Source organism: Heterodontus francisci, chromosome 30 (assembly GCF_036365525.1).
Source record: "Heterodontus francisci isolate sHetFra1 chromosome 30, sHetFra1.hap1, whole genome shotgun sequence".
NCBI classification, from domain to species: Eukaryota; Metazoa; Chordata; class Chondrichthyes; order Heterodontiformes; family Heterodontidae; genus Heterodontus; species Heterodontus francisci.
The window spans coordinates 3,592,950-3,614,432 of record NC_090400.1 but is presented as its reverse complement, the minus strand read 5'-3'; the positions used below and the strand labels follow the sequence as shown (position 1 = coordinate 3,614,432).

Here is a 21,483-nt window from a genome sequence, read left to right as displayed (position 1 = left end):
AGATTTATACTGAGAAAGGATCATAACTGCATCCCATTAAACAGAATTTACAATGCTAACAACAGTACATCTAAATTAAACGTGTCAGAAATGAAAATTGAATGCAATGAGTCACATCAAATTATATCAAATAAAAAAAAGTAGCAGGAAATCAATATGAGATTAACGTACCGGGCTCGTGTTACTTGAGAGATGAGAGGGATAGAATGTTGTCTATCTTATATGTCACATTACTATCATCTTAGTTTTATTTGATTTCAGTAGTGTGGATTGCCATTTTGTGCTGTGACAGGGTTTATTTTTTTTAAAAGATGTCAGTTGTTAAAGTGTGTTGCATGGGATTACAGTTGTTGTTTAGACAGATGATGGAAAGGTTGCCTGAAACAAATACACACTAGTTCATATAATCAAAATTACTAGCAGTTCTGTGCTAAGATGAGGAAGTATGTTTCCTAACTCACTGAACTTCATTAACAGCCTTTCAACTTGTAGTTTCCATAAACCACAACTTATCAGCAGGCTCATTTGCACCCCATCCATGTCAAGCCCACAGTACCTTGTTCCCCAGAGAAATGGCTGAACATTTTACCCTCACCAGCATGGCCTCATGCATTCCAACACCTGCGTACACCCTTGGTTCCTCTGAAATAAGCCTACTTCTCATTCCATGCTCCTTCCAGTCCATATATCTATCACTATGTCCCCACCCAGTGGAACACTCACTCTCTGTATTGTCAGCTTCCTTCCAGCCTTCAAAAGCCTCCTGTAAAGCACTTTGCCCTCAGGGAATTTTACAAATGTGTGAACAATACTAATAATAATCAGAAAGTGCCAGTCCTGTAAAAGAAATGCTCTTCAAATAGAGCCTGCAATGTACCTGTCAAGTGAATAATGTTATCACATACACTGTGCACAATGTGGATACTCCAGAGCAAGACATGTTCATATTCACAATGTTTCAAGTCACTTTAGCTAACTTGTTGCTAAAAGCTAGTTATTTTATTGAAAGAGAAAAGAAAATTAAAATGTATCTCACATATGTGGTAGAATCTTAGCTCTAAAAGACTGCTTTGTCAAAAAGAATCACCACTTCCTGCTGCCCTGAAGCTCTCATGACAGGCAGAAAGGCACAGGATAGCCTGAGGTACACAAAGCCTGGAGTACAGAACTCATGACATCTAATTATCTATTGCTCATGCCATTTATTATCTAGAAGGAGGTATATTTTATAAGGCAATGCTTTGTTCATCCCCTTTCCTACTTCACCCCTCGCCGAATGGCCTGTTCCTGTGCTGTACTGTTCTTTGTATAACAGACACTGCTACTCCTACAAGCTTTCCACCTAAGGTTCCAAATCAGAACTGGTGAAGCCTACCTATTAAAAACAGTTGAAGATTCCAGGTCATTGGTGTGATAGTTTTCTGTTCTACTGCTAGAGATGCTCCTGATGCTGACATCCCACAGCTTTCATTATAACTTTATGATGATCTTAATGGGCTCAAAAAGCATCCTATACAATTTGACAGGATATATGCAAATATCTACCATATAATGACTGTAAGACACATGGGAATAGAATGACATCTTGGGCAGTGGTATCAGATTGGCTGTTCATTATACGCAGCACCTGATGTTCGTTCCCATTGCAGTCAACAGAATTAAGTATCAGACGCTGCATATAACAAGCGGCTGATTCAACATCGCCCATTCTGCACCACCGCCAAAAACAAACTTCTACTCTATGGATCTTCATAACCCTATTATTCAACAGTCCAAAAGAGCATGAAGTACTAGTGAAAATTACAAACATTTATTGTCGTGTCGATGTGAATTTTTCTGTCACTTGTGAATTTTGCCTGCTCACTCTGACAGCTTATCGATCTACTTCATCCTAAATACAGCACTCTGCACTGCCTTGTCCACTCTGTGATCCATGCCAATTTGTTTTGAACTGTGAGATCACAGTAGATTAGACAAAAATAACAGCACAGGCACCAGGAAAACTACACTGAGGGTACACAAACTGCACATATTTCTGAAATCTGAGCTAAACATCAGTCAAATTAAGGACTTGGTAAAAAGATATTAGAGCACTTTACACATTCTTGGAACATCTCAAAATGTTTCACATACAATGAATTACTTCTGAGGTGTAGTCACTGGTTGCCACATTTTTGGATAAAATAACAATGAGTTGGGGAGAACATTATTGAATTCCCTACTTGTGCATTAGGAAATTATAATGTTACAGTCAAATATTTGATACCAACACATAACTAATTTGACTTGGATAAATGGCATAGTTAGTTCTATCCAACTTCTATTTTAGTAAAGGTTAATAGGATTTGTTAACCCTTTTTAAGACAAAATATGGGGATCTTACTGCGAGTAAAAATATGTCCGGTGACTTGATCAGAAAGACAGAAGTACTGCTGAGGTTCAACACAATTACATATTTAAGTTTTAATTTTCCAAAGCTTTCGCATGGCCTACATAGGATTAAATTCTCCACTTCAATCCATCTTTTCACACTAACGGTAAGATCAGGGAGCTGATCAGAATGTGCAAAATGGTCTCAATTACCCAAGACGTACAAACGATATTTCACATTGACCAAACTGCTGAAAGCATTTATACACTATTGGGGCGATCAGCACTTGTAACACTTTAATTGGTCAAAAAAACTTGAGACAACCTGTGGAGCAGCCAACAAAGAATATTCCAGTCTTGTGAATATTCCTGGTAATAGACCCATGGAAATAATTCAAACCATAAGCTTCATTAAGTCACAAATGTTAATTTACGTCAGCCATCACTTAAAGCTGCAATGCCTTTTAAATCTAATTTCTTTAAATACACTCATCTCTCCCTGAACAACTTCAGTACGCTCCAGATTTTGAGGAATAAAACCTGTAGCTTCCACTGTGCTCAGTTTTAACTATTTATCAAAACAAAATGATTACTGACAATGCAGCCATTAGCTTACGTCATCCAACTGCGCCAATCTGCGCATATCCCCTCCCCTCCCCGGCCCTCTCACTCCCTCCCCTCTCTGGCCATTGTGTGCTGCCATGTGTTTAGGTTGCCATCGTGTGATTATTTGAGCAGCGCCATCTTTAGTTCTGGCAGCTGCCTGACGTCGCAGACTGTGACGTTTTAGTGGCACAGGCTGCATTTGCGCATGTGCCATTGCAGTGCCACCTAGTGGTGGCGTTGTCAGCAAACGCAGCCTTGTCAAAAAGATACAAAGACTCCCCAGCAGTCACAATAACCTCCAGCAGCCATGCACTCTGAGTCATTTAACTAGCTATTTCAGTCACATCACCAAAATGATCCTTTTTCTTCAAATTTACAAATTATTGGAGAGGATATGCAACTGAATTGTTGAAAATAAACTAGCAATTAGGAATGTATTAAAATGCAGTTTGAGGAGAATAATTGTGCTTAAAAATAAATTTAAATAACAAGCATCAAATCATTGCTCATTGCAGCTTTAAGGAGTTAACGCCTTGGTTTTTATACTTACATTATCTGTTTTCCAGCAGATTCCAGGCCAGTATTAGACCACATAACTTGTGTTTTGTATATTTACTGTGATTACATGAATCCTATTGGTTGTAATTAACAGAACATCCCAGGACCTACCTTCTGAACCATATCTTCGTTTCTTTACTTCCTGCAACACTCTTTGTATGTTCTGGCCTGGAACCTCTGTTAAAAAACAAGTTTCGATAAGAATAAAAAACAAGGGGGAGTTTTTTTTTGTCTTTTTACAGTGACCTAACATGTTATATACTGGAGCACACACAATGCATACTGTCACTGATTGTTTTAATGGATTCTCTTTTTGGTGGGAGGCGGAAGGTGAGAAAGAGCAGTTGAGCTTCATGACAGATGTTGTTATTATTCTTGGTGGCACAAAAATCTTTTTAAATTTGCGTGAGCATCAAAAATTATGATGTTGATTGTCAGCAGCCTCCTCATTCTCCAAACAATTATTTCATTTTACATTACCTTTTTCCAATCTAAATAAAGGTTGTTGAATTTTTAAAAGCATAAATGATTGGGCAAGAAGGCGGCAGATGAAGTATAATATAGTGAAGCGTGAAATAATCAATTTTGGTAGGAAGAATGGAAAAGCAGAATATTTGTTAAAAGGTGAAAGACCAGTAAATGTTAGTACTCAGAAGGATTTGGGTTTCCTTGTACATGAATTATAGAAAGTTAAGATGCAGGTATAGCAAACAACTAGGAAGGCAAATAGTATGTTATACTTCAATCCCCTTGTAATAAAGGCTAAGAATAAAGAAGTCTTGCTGAAATTATATAGGGCTTTGGTGAGATCACACCTGGAATACTGTGTACAGTTTTGATCTCTGTACCAAAGGAAGAATATACTTGCTTTAGAGGAGGTGCAACGAAGGTTCACTAAATTGATTCTTGGGACGAGAGGCTGTCCTATGAGGAGAGATTGAGTAGAATGGGCCTATGTTATCTGGAGTTTAGAATGCGAGGTGATTTCACTGAAACATATAAAATTCTTAGAGGGCTTGAGGATAGATGCCAAGAGTCTGTTTCCCCAGCTAGAGTCTAGAACTATGGGTTACAGTCCCAGGATAAGGGGCCAGCCATTTAAGACTGAGGGGAGGAGACATTTCTTCACGGAGAAAGTTCTTTGGAATTCTCTACCTTAGAGGACTCTGGATGCTCAGTTATTGAGTATATTCAAGGCTTTTGCATTCAAAATTTTTGGACACTAGCGGAGTCAAGGGATATGAAGATAGGGCAGGAAAGTGGAGTTGACATAAAAGTTTAGCCATGCTCTTATTGCTCGAGAGGCTTTATGGCCTACTTCTATTTCTTATGTTACATTTGTGTAAGAGAATTTTCCAATCAATTTGTTCAATTGCAATGTATTACTATGACAATCTGAGATATGTTTCAGTCTATCTTGGTACAAGCCTTAATATTGTGAGCTCTCTACAATGCAAATTTCTCAAGTACCCTGTGCAGCATCAACTTTAACACTGCCTCACTCTGTAACATCTAGTTTTTGCAACTGAAAGTAGCTTTTCTGTATTGGTAAACTTCAACTTTCTGGAAAAATGTTTATTTTATTTTATACCTCTGGTTGGTTCCCTCTATCAGTGACCTTCTTCACAGCACAAGTTCTGTATTTATGGAAAATAAAATACTTCAATGTTTGATAGGAATTGACAAGAAAACTTCATCGAGCACAAATGTACCCAAGAGTAAACAGGTAAAAAATGGTATCTGCAAAAGGAGGAAGGAGAAGCTTTTCTGAAGAAATGCATTAAGTGCCTAAGTTACAACAATTACATTTAAAATTAGCAGCATTGACACAGATTATGAAACAAACACATTTCTGCAGATAAATTAGATAGACGGAATTTCTCAGATGCTCCTGGCTCCAACACTCACTTTCTCTTAGTGAAAGAATGCTTTCTCAGATCATGCAGCTCCTTTCAATACCACATTAGAAAGTTATGACTCGAAGTACAGTCAGAGTTAACAGTGTCTGTGCTAAATGTGGAGTTCTGTTTTTTCAATTCTGGATCTGTTCTATTCACAAACCTCCTGTTGCTATAATCAATACCTATATTTATACTGACTTTCAACAAGAAAAATTCTAAACTCCGAAAACTCAACAAATGCACCAGAAGTCACACAGCACCTTCCTGTGAGGCAATGCTCTACTGATGTCTTTGACAATTAAATATCATGCTTCTCTACACAGCAACTTTAAGACTGTCAACTGCACAGAGCTGTGTGTTTGTGTATGAGACGAGGAAGGAACATACCAGGGGCCGTATATTTATAAATTCAATCAATTGCTTATCTGTGTTTCAGTCAGGAGAAAACAGAAAAAGCAGTGCCCACAATTGATAAATATGATTTTGCTGTGACAATTGTAGCACTTAGGATCTGGACTACTTCCATCACTAGCTTTCTGCTCAAAACTACCCCGATCAAGCTTTGCCCTGCTTTGTCTGTTGTTCAGAATTTGCTTTCTCGCTATCAGCTCCTCATATTTTCTTAGTTCTATTTAGAGTTTACCTCTCTTTAAAAATAGAGTTTTAAGCCATCTCTTCTTATATTCAGCCGTCTTATCCAATGGCACATTTCGACCTGAAACATTACAGCCTCTGCTCTTTTCACATGACAGACCTGCAAATTTCACCCTTTCTGTTCCCATTCCAAATTTTCAGGATTTGTAATGGTTTTCTTTTTATGTCTATGTTTTACTTTTTCACGTCATCAATGGTTATATAGCTGCTGCTAACAACTGGAGTAACTTTTTTGAAATGGACAGAAGAGCAATTGGAGAAAGGCAAGAAATAACCTCATGGAAGCGTGGAAGTCAGGCTGTGAAGCCAGTGATGTCAAGACAAAGATATTTCTAAATGAGGTAATGAAGCATAAAGTTACTTTCCTAAAAAAGGTATTACATTGCACAATTCGGGAGTGAAACAGGAGAACTGGGGCAGAACAAACTTTCTACATATTTAAAATGTGTGTTCATTTTTCAAGAGGAGAAATCACTCAGAGGTAAAGTAGGATTAAGCATTGAGATCAGGTTCCAGAGAATGCATTGAACAGATCCCTATTTCCTAATTAGTTTTAATCAATGCAAGACAAGACAAGACAAGGAGCAGTCTACTGGCAAGAATCAAAATGGCAGTGAGTGTATCAGAATGGCTGGAATTGTGCACCAGTCAGCAAGTTGTGTTTTTTTGTTTAATTTTTTTTACAAGCACTCGGTTATGAAGAAGCACACCTTGAAAGTAAGATCACCTATATTAGTCCCTATACCGAATCACTGCTAACAATATATTTAATATACTGAAGTATATAGCTGGTTACATCCCGATCTGACTGATGTTCAGCAGTGGCAGGTAGGTAACAGAATATGATACCTCAGCTCCCCTACTGTATGCAACAACACAGAGAAAACCACAAAAGCTGTGCAACGTACAGCACTGACACAGAAAAAACTAAAACCTCAGCTTTTTGCTCAACACAGATTATTCCTGGACACTTTAAGCAAATGTTCCTTCCTTGTCCTGTTTGTCGTGCCAGGTTCCTTCCACCCATCCCTTCTCCTCTTCTTAAGGCACTGAACCTTTGCTGGCATGTCTCCCTTAGGTACCTCACTTACTGACCAGTATTCATATCAAAGCTTGCTGCAAAGTTGACAAGTGGGAGGTGGAAAGAGGGGGGAGAAATGTTAACTAAGCCTGGACTTGCCTCACTCATACCCACTCTCCCAACAATAGGAGCAGGAACCCTGACCAGTTGTGTTCCTAACCCAGGGATATTAAGGCCAGTTACAGTGTTTATTGCTGCCCTGCTCGAGACCAGTTAACTTGATTAGTCATAGATTAGTTATAGAGAGATACAGCACCGAAACAGGCCCTTCGGCCTACCAAGTCTGTGTCGACCAACAACCACCCATTTATACTAATCCTACATTAACCCCGTATTCCCTACCACATCCCCACCTTCCTGCAATTCTCCTACCACCTACCTACACTAGGGGCAATTTGCAATGGCCAGTTTACCTAGTAACCTGCGAGTTTTTGGCTGTGGGAGGAAACCAGAGCACCTGGTGGAAACCAATATGGTCATAAGGAGAACATGCAAACTCTGCACAGGCAGGGCACAGAACCGAACCCGGGTCGCTGGAGCTGTGAGGCTGCGGTGCTAACCACTGCGCCACTGTGCCGCCCGTAGGGATTGAACCCAGGACTTTTATTAAAAGTAAAATACTGCGAATGCTGGAAATCTGAAACAAAAACAAGAAATGCTGGAATCACTCAGCAGGTCTGGCAGCATCTGTGGAAAGAGAAGCAGAGTTAACGTTTCGGGTCAGTGACCCTTCTTTGGAACCCTTCCGAAGAAGGGTCACTGACCCGAAACGTTAACTCTGCTTCTCTTTCCACAGATGCTGCCAGACCTGCTGAGTGATTCCAGCATTTCTTGTTTTTGTTCCAGGACTTTTATTGTTCAGCAACTCAGATCTACAAGCTGAGCGACAGATAGCCTACTTGCCCTGTTTAATGTGATTGCTTTCAAATGAAAAGTTTACACTATAGTGTTGCAGTATTTTATGCCTGTTACTACACATTGAGCCGATGACTTAATTTGCAGGCAAATTGCAAGATCTGAAATTACATCAGAACATACTGTGAATACGGGTATGTTTAGTGGCAATGAGATCAGCAGAGCCTAGGTGAGTTAATCCTCGAATAAACGTCACACCCTGAGGCTTCAGCCACAGTCTGTTACAGTAAAGATGTCAGTCCTTTCACTAGAGTAAGAGTTTTCCATTTAATTTTATAAATCTATTGCAAGATATAAGTATATGACCCACCACAAGAAAGGTATCAGGGTGTCTGTGAAGGGCTTGTAGAATACGCAGCACAATTAATTCAATAGTTCTAAGAAATCGTGGGTGACATAAATGGACAGGTTCTCAAAAGCTTCCAGTACTGAAAGCAAATACCATCGCCAAAAGTCAATATTGCCCTCCCTAAAAACATCAATTCTGGAAATGTATCCAAATGATCATGCTGATGGATGGAAATAAATGCTGTGTTGCATTCCAGCACTTTGCAAACTACAATCACATTTCAATATCAGTATGTCACATAAAGACACAGTATTCCTTTTAGTAAGCCTATTAAAATTTTGAGTTGCAATGTTTAAAGTCAAATCTAATTTTTGTAGCTTTCACAGTATCAATTAGCTACACTGAGTCCTTAGTAAGCAGCCATGTTGTCCATTCTAATCTGTTTTAATGTAAGTGTGCAGCAGTCCCTTTCTATAATGCACCAATCCAACTTACAGTGAAAAATTATTTTTGAATGGTATTCCTCCCTCAACCATAGTAGCTGCTGACTCATGGTTGGGTATGGCTCCAAGGGCACTAGCACATCACATGTGTGAGCTTAGACAATTGCAGCTCAGTCCTGTGCTAACTCAACACTGGAAGGTAGCAATCATAAGCAGGAATCTTGGTTGTTATTTACCATCTTCCCAGTCAATGGCTGTTGAAGCTAACTCTCACATTCACACTGAGATTAGCTAAACCAGAACAAACAAGGGACCATCCTTTTGCCTATGGCGCAGTACCAAACAAGGCACTGTAGTTATTCACTGACCTGTCATAGTCGCAGCCATAAAGAGACATTAAATATTGTTCCCCTCTTAGCAATAGCTCCATGGGTGTGTTGAAGGAGCTGTTGTCCAAATTTATAAGAAATTAAGAAACAAATGTTAAAAAAATTAGTTTTCTTGCTTCCTTTTTTGCTACCTCCCTTGTTTGGTACAGCCAACGCCAGAATACCAGACTGCCCAAAATCATTTTTAAGTTGTATTTTGTCTAGGTGAGATAGGACAACTGTAGGAATAATGTCTCTTTAAGATATTTAGAATGAAGGAGGTTAAATCCATCACCCACCTCTTTGCCTGCCCTGGATGCTCCGCAGGGCCAGAATGTTCTGTTCATCGGATAGGAACTGCTTCATCTTGTGAAAAGGCTCCTTCCCTCGAACAGTCAGCTTATTCCATGGTTTGGGCCTGGCCAGTATTTCACTTACAGAGCCTTGAGACAACCCCAGTACATAATGTCCAAATATCCGTTGGCCAATATTGTGCTTGATCAGCTGCTCTTTAACTTGTCGTGCAATTTCCGCTGTGTCCAGCTCTTCGCCCTCAGATATGCTTCCAGCGCTCTCTGACTGGCTGGGTGAAGGGATCATTCCATTTAGGTCAGAGCTCTGCTGGATGGGGCTTGGGGATGATATCGAATTTGTGCTGTAGGGACCTGTTGGAAAAAGCATGGTTGTGCTTCCCGCATCCTGCATTGCCTTGGTGTAGAAGGACTGCATTAGCTGCCGCTGAAGAATTGAGTTTAGTGCAAATTTCCCTGCAGAGGCCAGGGGGAACGGGGAGCTGGTCAATGATGAGTTGAAAAAATCTTGACCTAAAACCGTCGGTGAGAATTGGTGCGTACCGTTAGCACTGGAAGCCTGCTCATTCGCGTTGCGCAGCAACTTAGAGGGAGGGGAGGATGGTGAGGTCGAAGGGCGCAGACTCTCAGGTCGGTCTTTCCCATTTCTCCCAGCTGACCCTACAAGAAAGGTCAAACACAATGCATTATGGGGGAGTGAAAAGTAAAACCATGAAAAATAGCAAACTTTAGCCCAAAATTGCAGGTTTAAAAAGGGCTTTCCTGCTGATGCAACTGGTCAAATTTGAATATGCCAGACTAGCCCCCAAAGACAGATGTCATGCATTTGTTGTTTGTACCTTTCTTGTAAATGGCAGCCTGAAGAATCCCTGATAAGCATTTAAACAGCCCATACCAAACATTTACTTTGTGTAAGTGCCACAGTCAGGCAACGTGTTAGTTTAAAAGATATAAACCCTACCCAGAGAGATAATTGCAGCAATACAAAATGACATTAATTGCATTTAATTAAATACTGTAATCACTATTGAATGCATACTCAGACATAAACCAATGAGAAAAAACACAACTTATGTACCCAAATGCATCAAGATAAAATTCAAGCAAAATCTGGTCTTTTTATAAACCACTGTTTCCAAGGTCTGAAAGCTTCTTCCTATTACCCAGTCTGTACAAATACACAAACACAATTTAGTGCTTTAGGAAGGAATAATACACATAAATCTTGCTGCCATGCACTGGTGCAGACTTTGATTTCAGGATTGGTTTCTCAAACTCCCCAAGCACAGCAATATAGGCTGCAAACGCAAAGACCTACCACTAAGGTCACTGTTGGTGATACGCAGAGTTGCATTTTCAGATTGCAATGAGCGGTTCTTCTCCAGCAGAAGTACCTCTAGGGTTTTTGATGTGTCCTGATAAAGCAACAGTAATGTAGTCAGATTTACTTAATGTTAAATGTGTGATATTTCAGTACTCATCTTGCTTAATCAAGGATTCATTAAGAATCAAAATTAACACAGACATGTAGCCCAAGGCAACCTCTTTCAGTACAGAAATCCTTTAAAGCACACCATCTTTATAAAGTGCCTGGCAAACCTTTTTGTTTATTGACAAACACACAGGATGAAGTGATGTAAATCGTTTTTAATTGTGCATTTAGGCATTATGAAGGAACTAATGTATAGTCTCCTATAATCTTACAGGCCTGTTCAAGCTTTTTGGCAAAGAAACAGAGTTCTGCTTTCTTCCCCCCTCCCACAAAAAATAATATTCTAACAATATATATAATGTTCAATTTACAAACCAGGGTGAGAATATGACATGCTGTGTTATCTTGCAGTCCAGGAGGAGAAGCTTGATGTTTCTGCTATTACCTGAATTTTATTCACCAGCAAATCTAGCAAGGAAAGTGTGGTCTTAGATGTTTATATGTGGGTAGGTAAGGGGCTTTGTAATCCTGCCATCAAATGATTAACCTATTTTTACAGACTTGATACAGAAATAGTACTAAAGTCCCTGAAGGTTTAGTCAACTTTAGCATCACGAATTGGCAATTTCAGATGTGGAAAAAAAAGAAAAAGGTTTAATACAATTTACATCAAAAATTTCAATCATGAATCAACACTTAAATTTAACACCAATTTTACACTAAGTTGATGACTGACATGCAAGATCATAAAATGATGGCTTTTACATTTAAAAAAATGAGCTATCCCATGCAATATTAGTATTATGCAAAAATGCCATGCACTATTTATACGGCACCATAAATTATGCATTAATGCAGAAGGTTACCAGTGTTTTCTAGTTTTGTGATAAAGTACTTTAAATATTGAGATGCTCTCTGTAGATTATCATACCTCATTCAGTAAGTTTCTTACTAACCATAAATCCTTGATAAAATCCACAAAACCCAAGAAATTTGACCATCTAACAAAAGCTGTTGCCATAATTGCAATGGTACCAGTAAGAACAGTAATTGAGGAGAACTGGAATCCCATGATCTAATTCTCTCCTAACCCACACCCCTCATTATCCTAACTCAAGATTCGTAACACATGAACTGTAATCTAACAAAGACACTCCTGTCTCATTGACCACCAAGCACCACCCCTTCCCATTTAAAGATGCCAGTTCCTCCCAGACGCCTGTCCCCAGACTAGCTTTTATACTGCCTTGAAATTCTGTTCAAAGCAATGAAAAGGCACACTATATTCCCTGTTTAAGGCATCAACTGATGACATATTACATTCTAGATATGTGAGAGGTTAAATAAAGAATTTCATCTGTTCAGGTGCAAGAGATCAATCCATAAAAATATAACTTGTAAAGAAAATACAGATTACCATTAACATTCAAAAGCATAATATTCAACTTGTGTGGGATTTATATTTCCCTCCTGTCAGTTTGACTTGGTATTTAAGTTAAAGAATACTCAAAGCACAAGATGAGCCTTTTCATATTACACTTCAATGAGTTACTATAAATACTCCTGATAGGTACAAAGCATATGTCAGTAATGGTAAAGGTACTGCATAAAGGCAACCCTAAAGTCACACTTGGTTATGATTTCAAATTATTTTAACAGGGAGAGATTGAGTTTTTTTGACAATGTACCCATATACATAAATAAAAACAAAGTGCTGGAAATACTCAGCAGGTCTAGCAGTATCTGTGGAGAGAGAAGCAGAGTTAACGTTACAGGTCTGTGACCTTTTGTCAGAACTGGTTAATCAGTCCATTGTGTTTGCGCCAGCTCTCTGCAAGAGCAACTCACCTAGTCCCTTTCCCCCACTATTTCCCCGTACCCCAGCAAATATTCTCCCTTCAGGTCCCTATCCAAATCTCTTTTGAAAGCCCCAATTGTATCTGCCTCCACCACACACACAAGTAGTGTATTCCAGATCCTAAACACTCATTGCTTATAAAAGCGTTTCCTTATGTCGCTGTTAGTTCTTTCGCCAATCACCTTCAATACCAGAATCCTCTGGTTCTTGACCCTTCCGCCAATGGGAACAGTTTCTCTCTATCTACTCTGTCTAGACACCTCATTATTTTGAATACTTCTATCAAATCTCCTCTCAACCGTCTCTTCTCCAAGGAAAACAACTCCAGCTTCTCTAATCTATCCTCTTAACTGAAGTGCCTCATCCCTGGAACATTCTTGTAAATCTTTACTGCATTCTCTCTAAAGCCTTCACATCCTTCTTAAAGTACGGTGCCCAGAATTGGACACAATACTCCAGTTGAGTCCAAACAAGTGTTTTATAAAGGTTCATCATAATTCCTTGCTTTTGTACTCTATGCCTCGATTTAAACAGCCCAGGATCCTGCATGCCTTTTTAATCACTTTCTCAACCTGCCCTGGCACCTTCAACGCTTTGTGCACGTATACCAACAGGTCCTTCTTTCCTTGCATCCCCTTTCGAATTGTACCCTTTAGTCTATATTACCTCTCCTCGTTCTTCCTACCAAAATGTACCACTTCCCACTTTTCTGCATTAAGTTTCATTTGCCTGTCCATTTCACCAGCCTGTCCGTGTTCTCTTGAAGTCTATCACTATCCTCCTCACAGTTCACAATACTTCAAAGTTTTGCAATATTTTTGTGAAATGGTGGTAAATGAACTTTTTATATGGCACACATGTATGCTTTAACAGAAACTGTATATGTAGTAGTTTATGTCTCTGCATTGCCCTGGATTGACTTTTTTTTTACAATAATGGGGGACTGACTGAGATACACCCATGTATGATGTAGACATAAAACTATCATTAATTAAGCAAAACAAAATCCAGGCATGTTACAAAAACTGCAGAGTGAGATAATTATCCAAAACCTTTATCCTTTAAGTTTCAAATCTTCCCCCAGGAATTTCAGAATCTCTACCATAATTCATTATATTGATGGATGGCACCTGTATAGTACCTGCATTGTATCTTACAATAATTCTTACGATAAATTAGGAATTTATACATCAAGTACAGAAAAATGTTAGATTCTGGCAGAACATACCTGTGATCCAGATCCTTCTGATGGTACAAATTCCATTGACTTCAGGATGCTGGAAATATGGGAAATTGGGGTTGGTTTATTCTTTAATAATGTCCTTGTATTGGCATGAGCAATTAATACATACACCTTCAAACATTCCATTAAGTTATCCAGGGTACTAAAAGCATGAACACTGCACATCCAGGTATCAATACACATCAGAGATACTTAAACTGGCAATATTGTCGGTGTACATTGCTACAACTAAAGCTTTTCATTACACCAACAAATATTTCAACGTAACTATCTTAGCTGCAAAGGCTGCTGCATATGCAATTCCGAAAGGGTTTTTAGAGGGCAAATATAAAGGTTAATAAGAATGTAACATTTTAAGCTGTCAAAAGCTTTCAAACCCCCCCCCCCCCCCCACCCCCCATGCTGATTGTGAAGCTTGCAATGCTTTGGGGGTTATTTGTCAGATCAGTTACGACTGCGAACTGTCTCAATCTGCAATTAATTATTTGTTAAAATAAAAATGTGCCATTACTGTGTATTCTAATCAGAACATTACTATGAAACACACTCTGTGCCTCAGTACAGAATGAAGGAACCAAACTTCACATTGCCATAATTTCAGAACCATCATCCGAAACAGTCTTAACATGGCAAACCTGGGACCAGAGTAAATGCATCAAATGTAGCTCTTTAGAAATGTCCCTGTGAAGCGCCTTGGGATGTTTTACTATATTAAAGACAATATATAAATGCAAGTTGTTGTTCACTATAAAGATTTATAGCACATTAGGCAACAGCTTAAGGTTTGCTCTGTCTAGATACAGAGTAAAAATAAAAACAGAGCAAGATTTTAATTGTGAAAAGTACACATTTTTAACTGTTTGCTGGGACACCTTGACAGCTTTTCCATAAACACAGTTTTGACCATCTTGCAATTATAGCAGACAATACTATTAGCTGCTATTCCATGAATGAGAACATGTGCTCAGTCACCCATTCAATTCTCATACATCCCGCACAGTTTGCTTAATAAAAATAACTGGATTAACACAAAGGTGTCCCAATGTAACAGATTTATACTGCAGCTCCTAAGGCCGTGAGTTCGAGAGGACTCACTACTTTCCTGTTTTAACACACCATCCTCACAGAAAATACAGGGTGTATACAACATAGCTTCTTTAAACCTCTTTGCCTCTCACCCCTCCTCTAAGTCGCTGCTTAAAATCAACTTCGATGGCAAATCCTTTGGTCACTAATAGCTCCTTCTGTGGGTGGTGTCAAATTTTGCGTGATAACGCTCCTGTGAACATACGGCACTTCGAGCCTGCTCAACTATTCAATAAGTCCATGACTGCACTGATTGCTCCACATTTCCACCAACCCCCGATAATCTTCCACCCCCTTGCTGATCAAGAAACTATCTACCTCTGCCTTAAAAATATTCAAAGACTCTGCTTCCACTGCCTTTTGAGGAAGAGAATTCCAAAGACTCAAGACCGTCAGAGAAAACATTTAGAAACATAGAAAATAAGAGGTGGCCATTTGGCCCTTCAAAAAAGATCATGGCTGATCGTCTAATTCAGTACCCTGTTCCCGCTTTCTCCCCATATCCCTTGATATTTTTAGCATTATGAAATATATTGATCTCCTTCTTGAATAAATTTAATGACTTGGTCTCCACTGCCTTCTGCGGTAGAGAATTCCACAGGTTCACCATCCTCCAAGTGAAGAAATTTCTCCTCATCTAGGATCTAAATGACATACCCTGTATCTGGCGACTGTGATCTCGATTCTGGACTCCCCAGCCATCAGGAACATCTTCTCTGCATCTAGCCTGTCTAGTCCTGTTAGAATTTTATAGGTTTTTATGAGATCCCCTCTCATTCTTCTGAATTCTAATGAATATAGGCCTAGTCGACCCAATCTCTCCTCATACGTCAATCCAGCCATCCCAGGAATCAGCCTAGTAATTCTTTTCTGCTCTCCCTCCATGGCAAGAACATCCTTCCTCAGATAAGGAGACCACAACTGCACACAATACTCCAGATGTGGTCTCACCAAGGCCCTGCATAACTGCAGTAAGACATTCTCCCTTATCTATTCTACTAGTTACATCCTCAAAAAACTCCAGTAGATTTGCTAAGCATGATTTCCCTTTCTCCTCATCTCTGTCTTAAATGGGTGACTTCTTATTTTTAAACAGTGACCCCTAGTTCTAGATTCTGCAAGGGGAAACATCCTTTCCACATCCACCCTGTCAAGACCCCTTAGGATCTTATATCTTTCAATCAAGTTGTCTCTTACTCTTCTAAATTCCAGCAGATACAAGCCTAGCCTGTCTAATATTTCCTCGTAGACAGCCTGCCCTTTCCAGGCATTAGTCTAGTAAACCTTCTCTGTACTGCCTCCAACACATTTACATCCTTAAATAAGAACAATACTGTACACAGTACTCCAGATGTGGTCTCACCAATGCCTTGTATAGCTGAAGCAAAACCTCCCTATTTTTGTATTCAATTCCCCTTGCGATAAACGATAACATTGTTAGCTTTCCTAATTACGTGCTGTACCTGCATTTTAACCTTTTGCGATTCATGTACTAAGACACCCAGATCCCTCTGCATCTCAGAGCTCTGCAATCTCTCACCATTTAGATAGTATGCTTCTTTTTTATTCTTCCAGCTAAAGTGGACAATTTCCCACTTTCCCACATTATACTGCATTCGCCAGGTCTTTGCCCACTCACTTAACCTATCTATATATCTTTGGAGCCCCCTTATGTCCTCTTCACAAGTTACTTTCCTGCCTATCTTTGTATCATCATTACATCTTGCCAACCAGAAAATGACTCATTTATGCCTACTCTCTGTTTCCTGTTAGCTAGTCAATCTTCTATCCATGCCAATATGTTACCCCCTACACCATGAGCTTTTATTATCTGCACTAACCTTTGATGTGGCACCTTATCAAATGCCTTCTGGAAATCTAAGTACAATACATCCACCAGTTCTCCTTTATCCATAGCACATGTAACTCTCTCAAAGAACTCCAATAATTGGTTAAACGTGATTTCCCTTTCATAAAACCATGTTGACTCTGCCTGATTACCTTGAATTTTTCTAAATGCCCTGCTATAATGTCTTTAATAATAGCTTCTAACATTTTCCCTATGACAGATGTTAAGCTAACTGGCCTGTAGTTTCTTGCTTTCTGTTTCCCTCCCTTCTTGAATTTGCTATTTTCCAATCTAATGGAACCTTCCCCAAATCTAGGGAATTTTGGAAAATTAAACTAACGCATCAGCTATCTCACTAGCCACTTCTTTTAACACCCTAGGATGAAGTCCATCTGGACCCGGGGATTTGTCAGACTGCAGCACCAACAATTTGTTCAGTACCACTTCCTGGTGATTGTAATTGTCTTGAGTTCCTCCCTCCCTTCCATTTCCTGACTTACAGCTAATACTGGGAGGTTACTTGTATCCTCAATAATGAAGACTGATGCCAAATATCTGTTCAATTCATTTTCTATCTCCTTATTATCCAGTATTAATTCCCCAGATTCACTTTCTATAGGACCAACACTTACTTTGTTAACTCTTTTTAAAATATCTATAGACATTCTTACTATCTGTCTTCATACTTCTAGCTAGCTTTCTCTTGTGCTCTAATATTACCTTCCTTATCAATCTTTTCGTCATTCTTTGCTGGGAAGTCTTGGGACAGTTTACTGCATTAAAGTCGCTATGTAAATGCAAGTTATATAGTTGTTAATGCTGATTTATTCTTAAAAGTAACATCAACTCACATACTAAATCTTGGTTTTAATAGCAACAATGCAAAAGCCAACCTTCAGAACTTAATTTCAGTAAAATAAAACAGAAAATGCTAGAATTTCTCAGCACATCTGACAGCATCTGTGGAGAGAGGAACAGAGTTAAAGTTTCAGGTCTGTGACCTTTCATCAGAACTGAGAAAAGTTAAAGATGTTATAGGTTCTAAGCAAGTGAAAAGGGAAGGGTGGGAAAAAGAACAAAAGGGAAAGTCTGTGATAGGGTGGAAGGCAGGAGAGATTTAATGTCAAAAGATGTGTCTGGAAGAGGTGTGATTGGCAGAATCATGAATGGCTGCCGTCCAAAAGCAAAACACAGAACAAGAGAAAAAAACCTTTGGTGTTGTTCCTTCCATGGTCTCCAACCTCAGTCACCTATCTAAACAGCCATTTCTACTGTCTTCCCAAGATCCACACACAGGACTGCCCTGGTAGACACATCAAGGTGGATTTTCCAGCAGGTGTTGGGACGCTGACATCGGGCCCATATGGGGGTTCAGAGCCTGCCCATGTCACAACCTTCCAGGAGGAGGCCCGCAACGATGTCAGACCGGAAGCCCCATCAGGACAGGTGGGCGCTGCTGAGACAGGTAGACAAGTGCGAGGGCACCTCAACGTGGAGGTGCCCTCGGCTGCCTGCACTGAAGCTATAAACTAAAAGGCCCGAGGCCAGTACGGCCATTGTGTTGAGGGGAAACCGCTCCACAGGTCTATTCACAGACAGGGCTGTGGCCTTCATCCCTGCAACCCCATCATTGCATGGAGCCTCTGGCTCCATTGGCCCCATGGCCTGCTGCAGGGAAACCACCTCAACTGAGCTGGCAGCCTCCACACACGACTGCTCTGATGTCAGTAAAATTCCATGCTGGCTCAAAATGGTCCTCAATTGGGCCCTTAACTCGACTAATTGGCTGCCCACCACCGTGGAGCGGGCAGCTGGCCCGATTCCCAGCTACCCCTGGGAAAGACCCCAGAGGTGGGAATGCGGCAGGGAGCTGACCCGACGAGGCTCCCTCCTATTTTCCCAGCACAACCACCATTCCCCACCCCTGCCTCCAACCCTGTCTCCATGGGACTGGGTACATCCAAGCCCATTGTTTCAGCCTGTTCCGGCCCCATTGAACTAATTTCTTCCTATCTCGATGCTTTTTTCCTCCCCTTGGTCCAATCTCTTCCCACCTACATCTGTGACTCTTCTCCGTCACTTTAATAGTTTCCAGCTTCCTAGCCCTAACCTCTCCTTTGCACTATAGACGTCCAGTCTCTCTACACCTCCATCCCCCACCAGGATGGTTTGAGGGCTCTCCGCTTCTTCCTTGAACGGAGGCCCAACCAGTCCCCATCCACCACCTTCCTCCGTCTGCCTGAACTTGTTCTCACATTGAACAACTTCTCCTTCAACTCCACTCACTCCTCCAAATAAAAGATGTTGCTATGGGAACTCGCATGGGTCCTAATAATGCCTGTCTCTTTGTGGGGTATGTGGAACAGTCTTTGTTCCAGTCCTACTCAAGTCCCCTCCCTTACCTCTTTTTCCAGTACATTGATGACTGTATCAATGTATGACTGTATTGATGACTGTATCCCTGCTCTCGCCCCAAAATGGAAAATTCAATCAACTTTGCTTCCAATTTTCACCCTTCTCTAACCATTCTTCCCTCTTCTTAACTCTTCCCTCCCCTTCCTCAACTTACCTGCCTCCATTTCTGGGAATAGACTATCCACCAATATTCACTATAAGCCCAGTGAACCCTACAGTCACCTTGACTACATGTCCCCACACCCTGCTTATGCTAAGGACTCCATTCCATTCTCCCAGTTTCTCCGTCTCCATTGCATCTGTTTGGATGATGCAAACTTCCATACCAGTGCTTCTGATATGTCTTTTTCGCTCAACCGAGAATTTTCCCCCACCAGTGTTGACCGGGCCCTCAACTGTGTCCATTCCATTCCACGCACTTTTGCTCTCAGCCCGGCTCCTTCCTTCCAGAACCATGACAGAGTTGCCCTTGTAATCACCTTCCACCCCACCAGCCTACATATTCAATGGATCATCCTGCACCATTTCTGCCACCTCCAGCTTGATGCCACCACCAAACACATCTTCCCCTCCTCTTTCAGCATTCCAAAGGAACCATTCCTTCCGCGACACCCTGGTCCACTCCTCAATCACCCCCAACAGCTCCCTACTTTCCTATGGCACCTTCCCATGCAAGTGCAGGAGATGCAACACCTGCCCTTTTACCTCCTCCCTTCTCATCATCCAAGGCCCCAAACATTCCTTTTTAAAAAAATCTTTCATAGGATGTGGGCATCGTTGGCAAGGCCAGCATTTGTTGCCCAACCTTAATTGCCCTACCTTAATTGCCCTTGAGAAGGTTGCGGTCAGCTGCCTTCTTAAACCACTACAGTCCATCTAGTGCGGATACATCCACAGTGCTGTTAGGAAGGGAGTTCCAGGATCTAGCGACGGTGAATGAACGACGATCTAGTTCCAAGTCAGGATGCTGTGTGGCTTGGAGGGAAACTTGCAGGTGGTGGTATTCCTATGCATCTGCTGCCCTTGTCCTTCTAGGTGGTAGAGGTCCTTCCAGGTGAAACAGCAATTTACCTGTACTTCTTTCAATTCAGCATTCTATATTCACTGCTCACAATGCGGTCTCCTCTACACAGGGTAGACCAAATGTAGATTGGGTGATCGCTTTGCGGAGCACCTCCTTTCAGTCCATAAGAATGATCCTGAGCTTTCAGTCACCTGTCATTTTAATTCTCCACCTTTCTCCCACTGTCTGTACTCAGCCTCCTGCTGTGTTCCAATGAAGCTCAAAAGGAAGTTCAAGGAACAGCAACTCATCTTTCAATTAGGCTCTCTACAGCCTTCCGGACACGGATTGTAACCTCTGTGCCCATTCTGTTTCCTTTTTCTTTGCTGGTTTTGGTTTTTCTCTCTCGTTTTTATTTTTATTTGCTTCCGGGTAGCAGCTGTTAATCATGCTGCCATTCACACCTCATCCAGACACATCTCTTGTAAAGGCCTGCTCGGGTCTGGAAAAGAAAACCCAACCCGACCCGAACCCGACAGAACCACATTGGACCCGAGCCCGACCTGGCCTGAGTCCTTCCATTTTTTCCCGCGTCCGACCCGACCACCGGAACGTTCACTTTACCTATCTTCCGATCCGAATCCGTTTTTCAGTTTGTGCAGACAAGCAACAAAAACTGTAATTGGACTTGAAAGGTTGTTTAAAAAGATGAAGATTGGAGCCACGAAGTCAGTAATTGTTTGGTCACTAGTTAAACAGAAACCCATAGAGTTGTGCCCAGACAGGTTGTGCCACACTGTACCAGTATCTGTATCATTGCTTAAAATAAACAAAGCAATTGCCCGAAGGCTCAGAAAATATTATACATTTCCTAGACTCCTGCTTGACAGGCTTAAATACTTGCTGCAAGTTTATCCAGTGAGCAGCTGAGATGCAGAGACCAGGAAGATCCTGAGTGTTTAATTATTATAAAATATACAGTATTTATATAAATATAAAATGATTACTGTCAGGACTCTAGTCTACACAAATACATTACAGTACTTGTACAGTGTGGCACAACCTGTCTGGGCACAACTCCATAAGTTTCTGTTTAACTCG

General features: G+C 40.7%; 1 protein-coding gene across 10 annotated transcripts in view; it reads right to left on the bottom strand.

Annotated features, from left to right (window-relative positions):
- The window catches only part of LOC137346547 (protein CASP-like), a 734,295-nt gene that overhangs the window by 199,440 nt on the left and 513,372 nt on the right, over window positions 1-21,483 (bottom strand). For 6 of the 10 annotated variants that reach the window (XM_068010023.1, XM_068010028.1, XM_068010027.1 and 3 more), the window contains 4 exons: window positions 14,015-14,063; window positions 10,815-10,911; window positions 9,485-10,156; window positions 3,646-3,711 (listed from right to left, as the gene is read on the bottom strand). In XM_068010023.1, the coding sequence (XP_067866124.1) occupies window positions 3,646-3,711; window positions 9,485-10,156; window positions 10,815-10,911; window positions 14,015-14,063 (884 nt within the window). The remainder of the gene's footprint in view (window positions 1-3,645; window positions 3,712-9,484; window positions 10,157-10,814; window positions 10,912-14,014; window positions 14,064-21,483) is intronic. The other 4 variants (XM_068010026.1, XM_068010033.1, XM_068010032.1 and 1 more) reach the window with 2 other exon arrangements.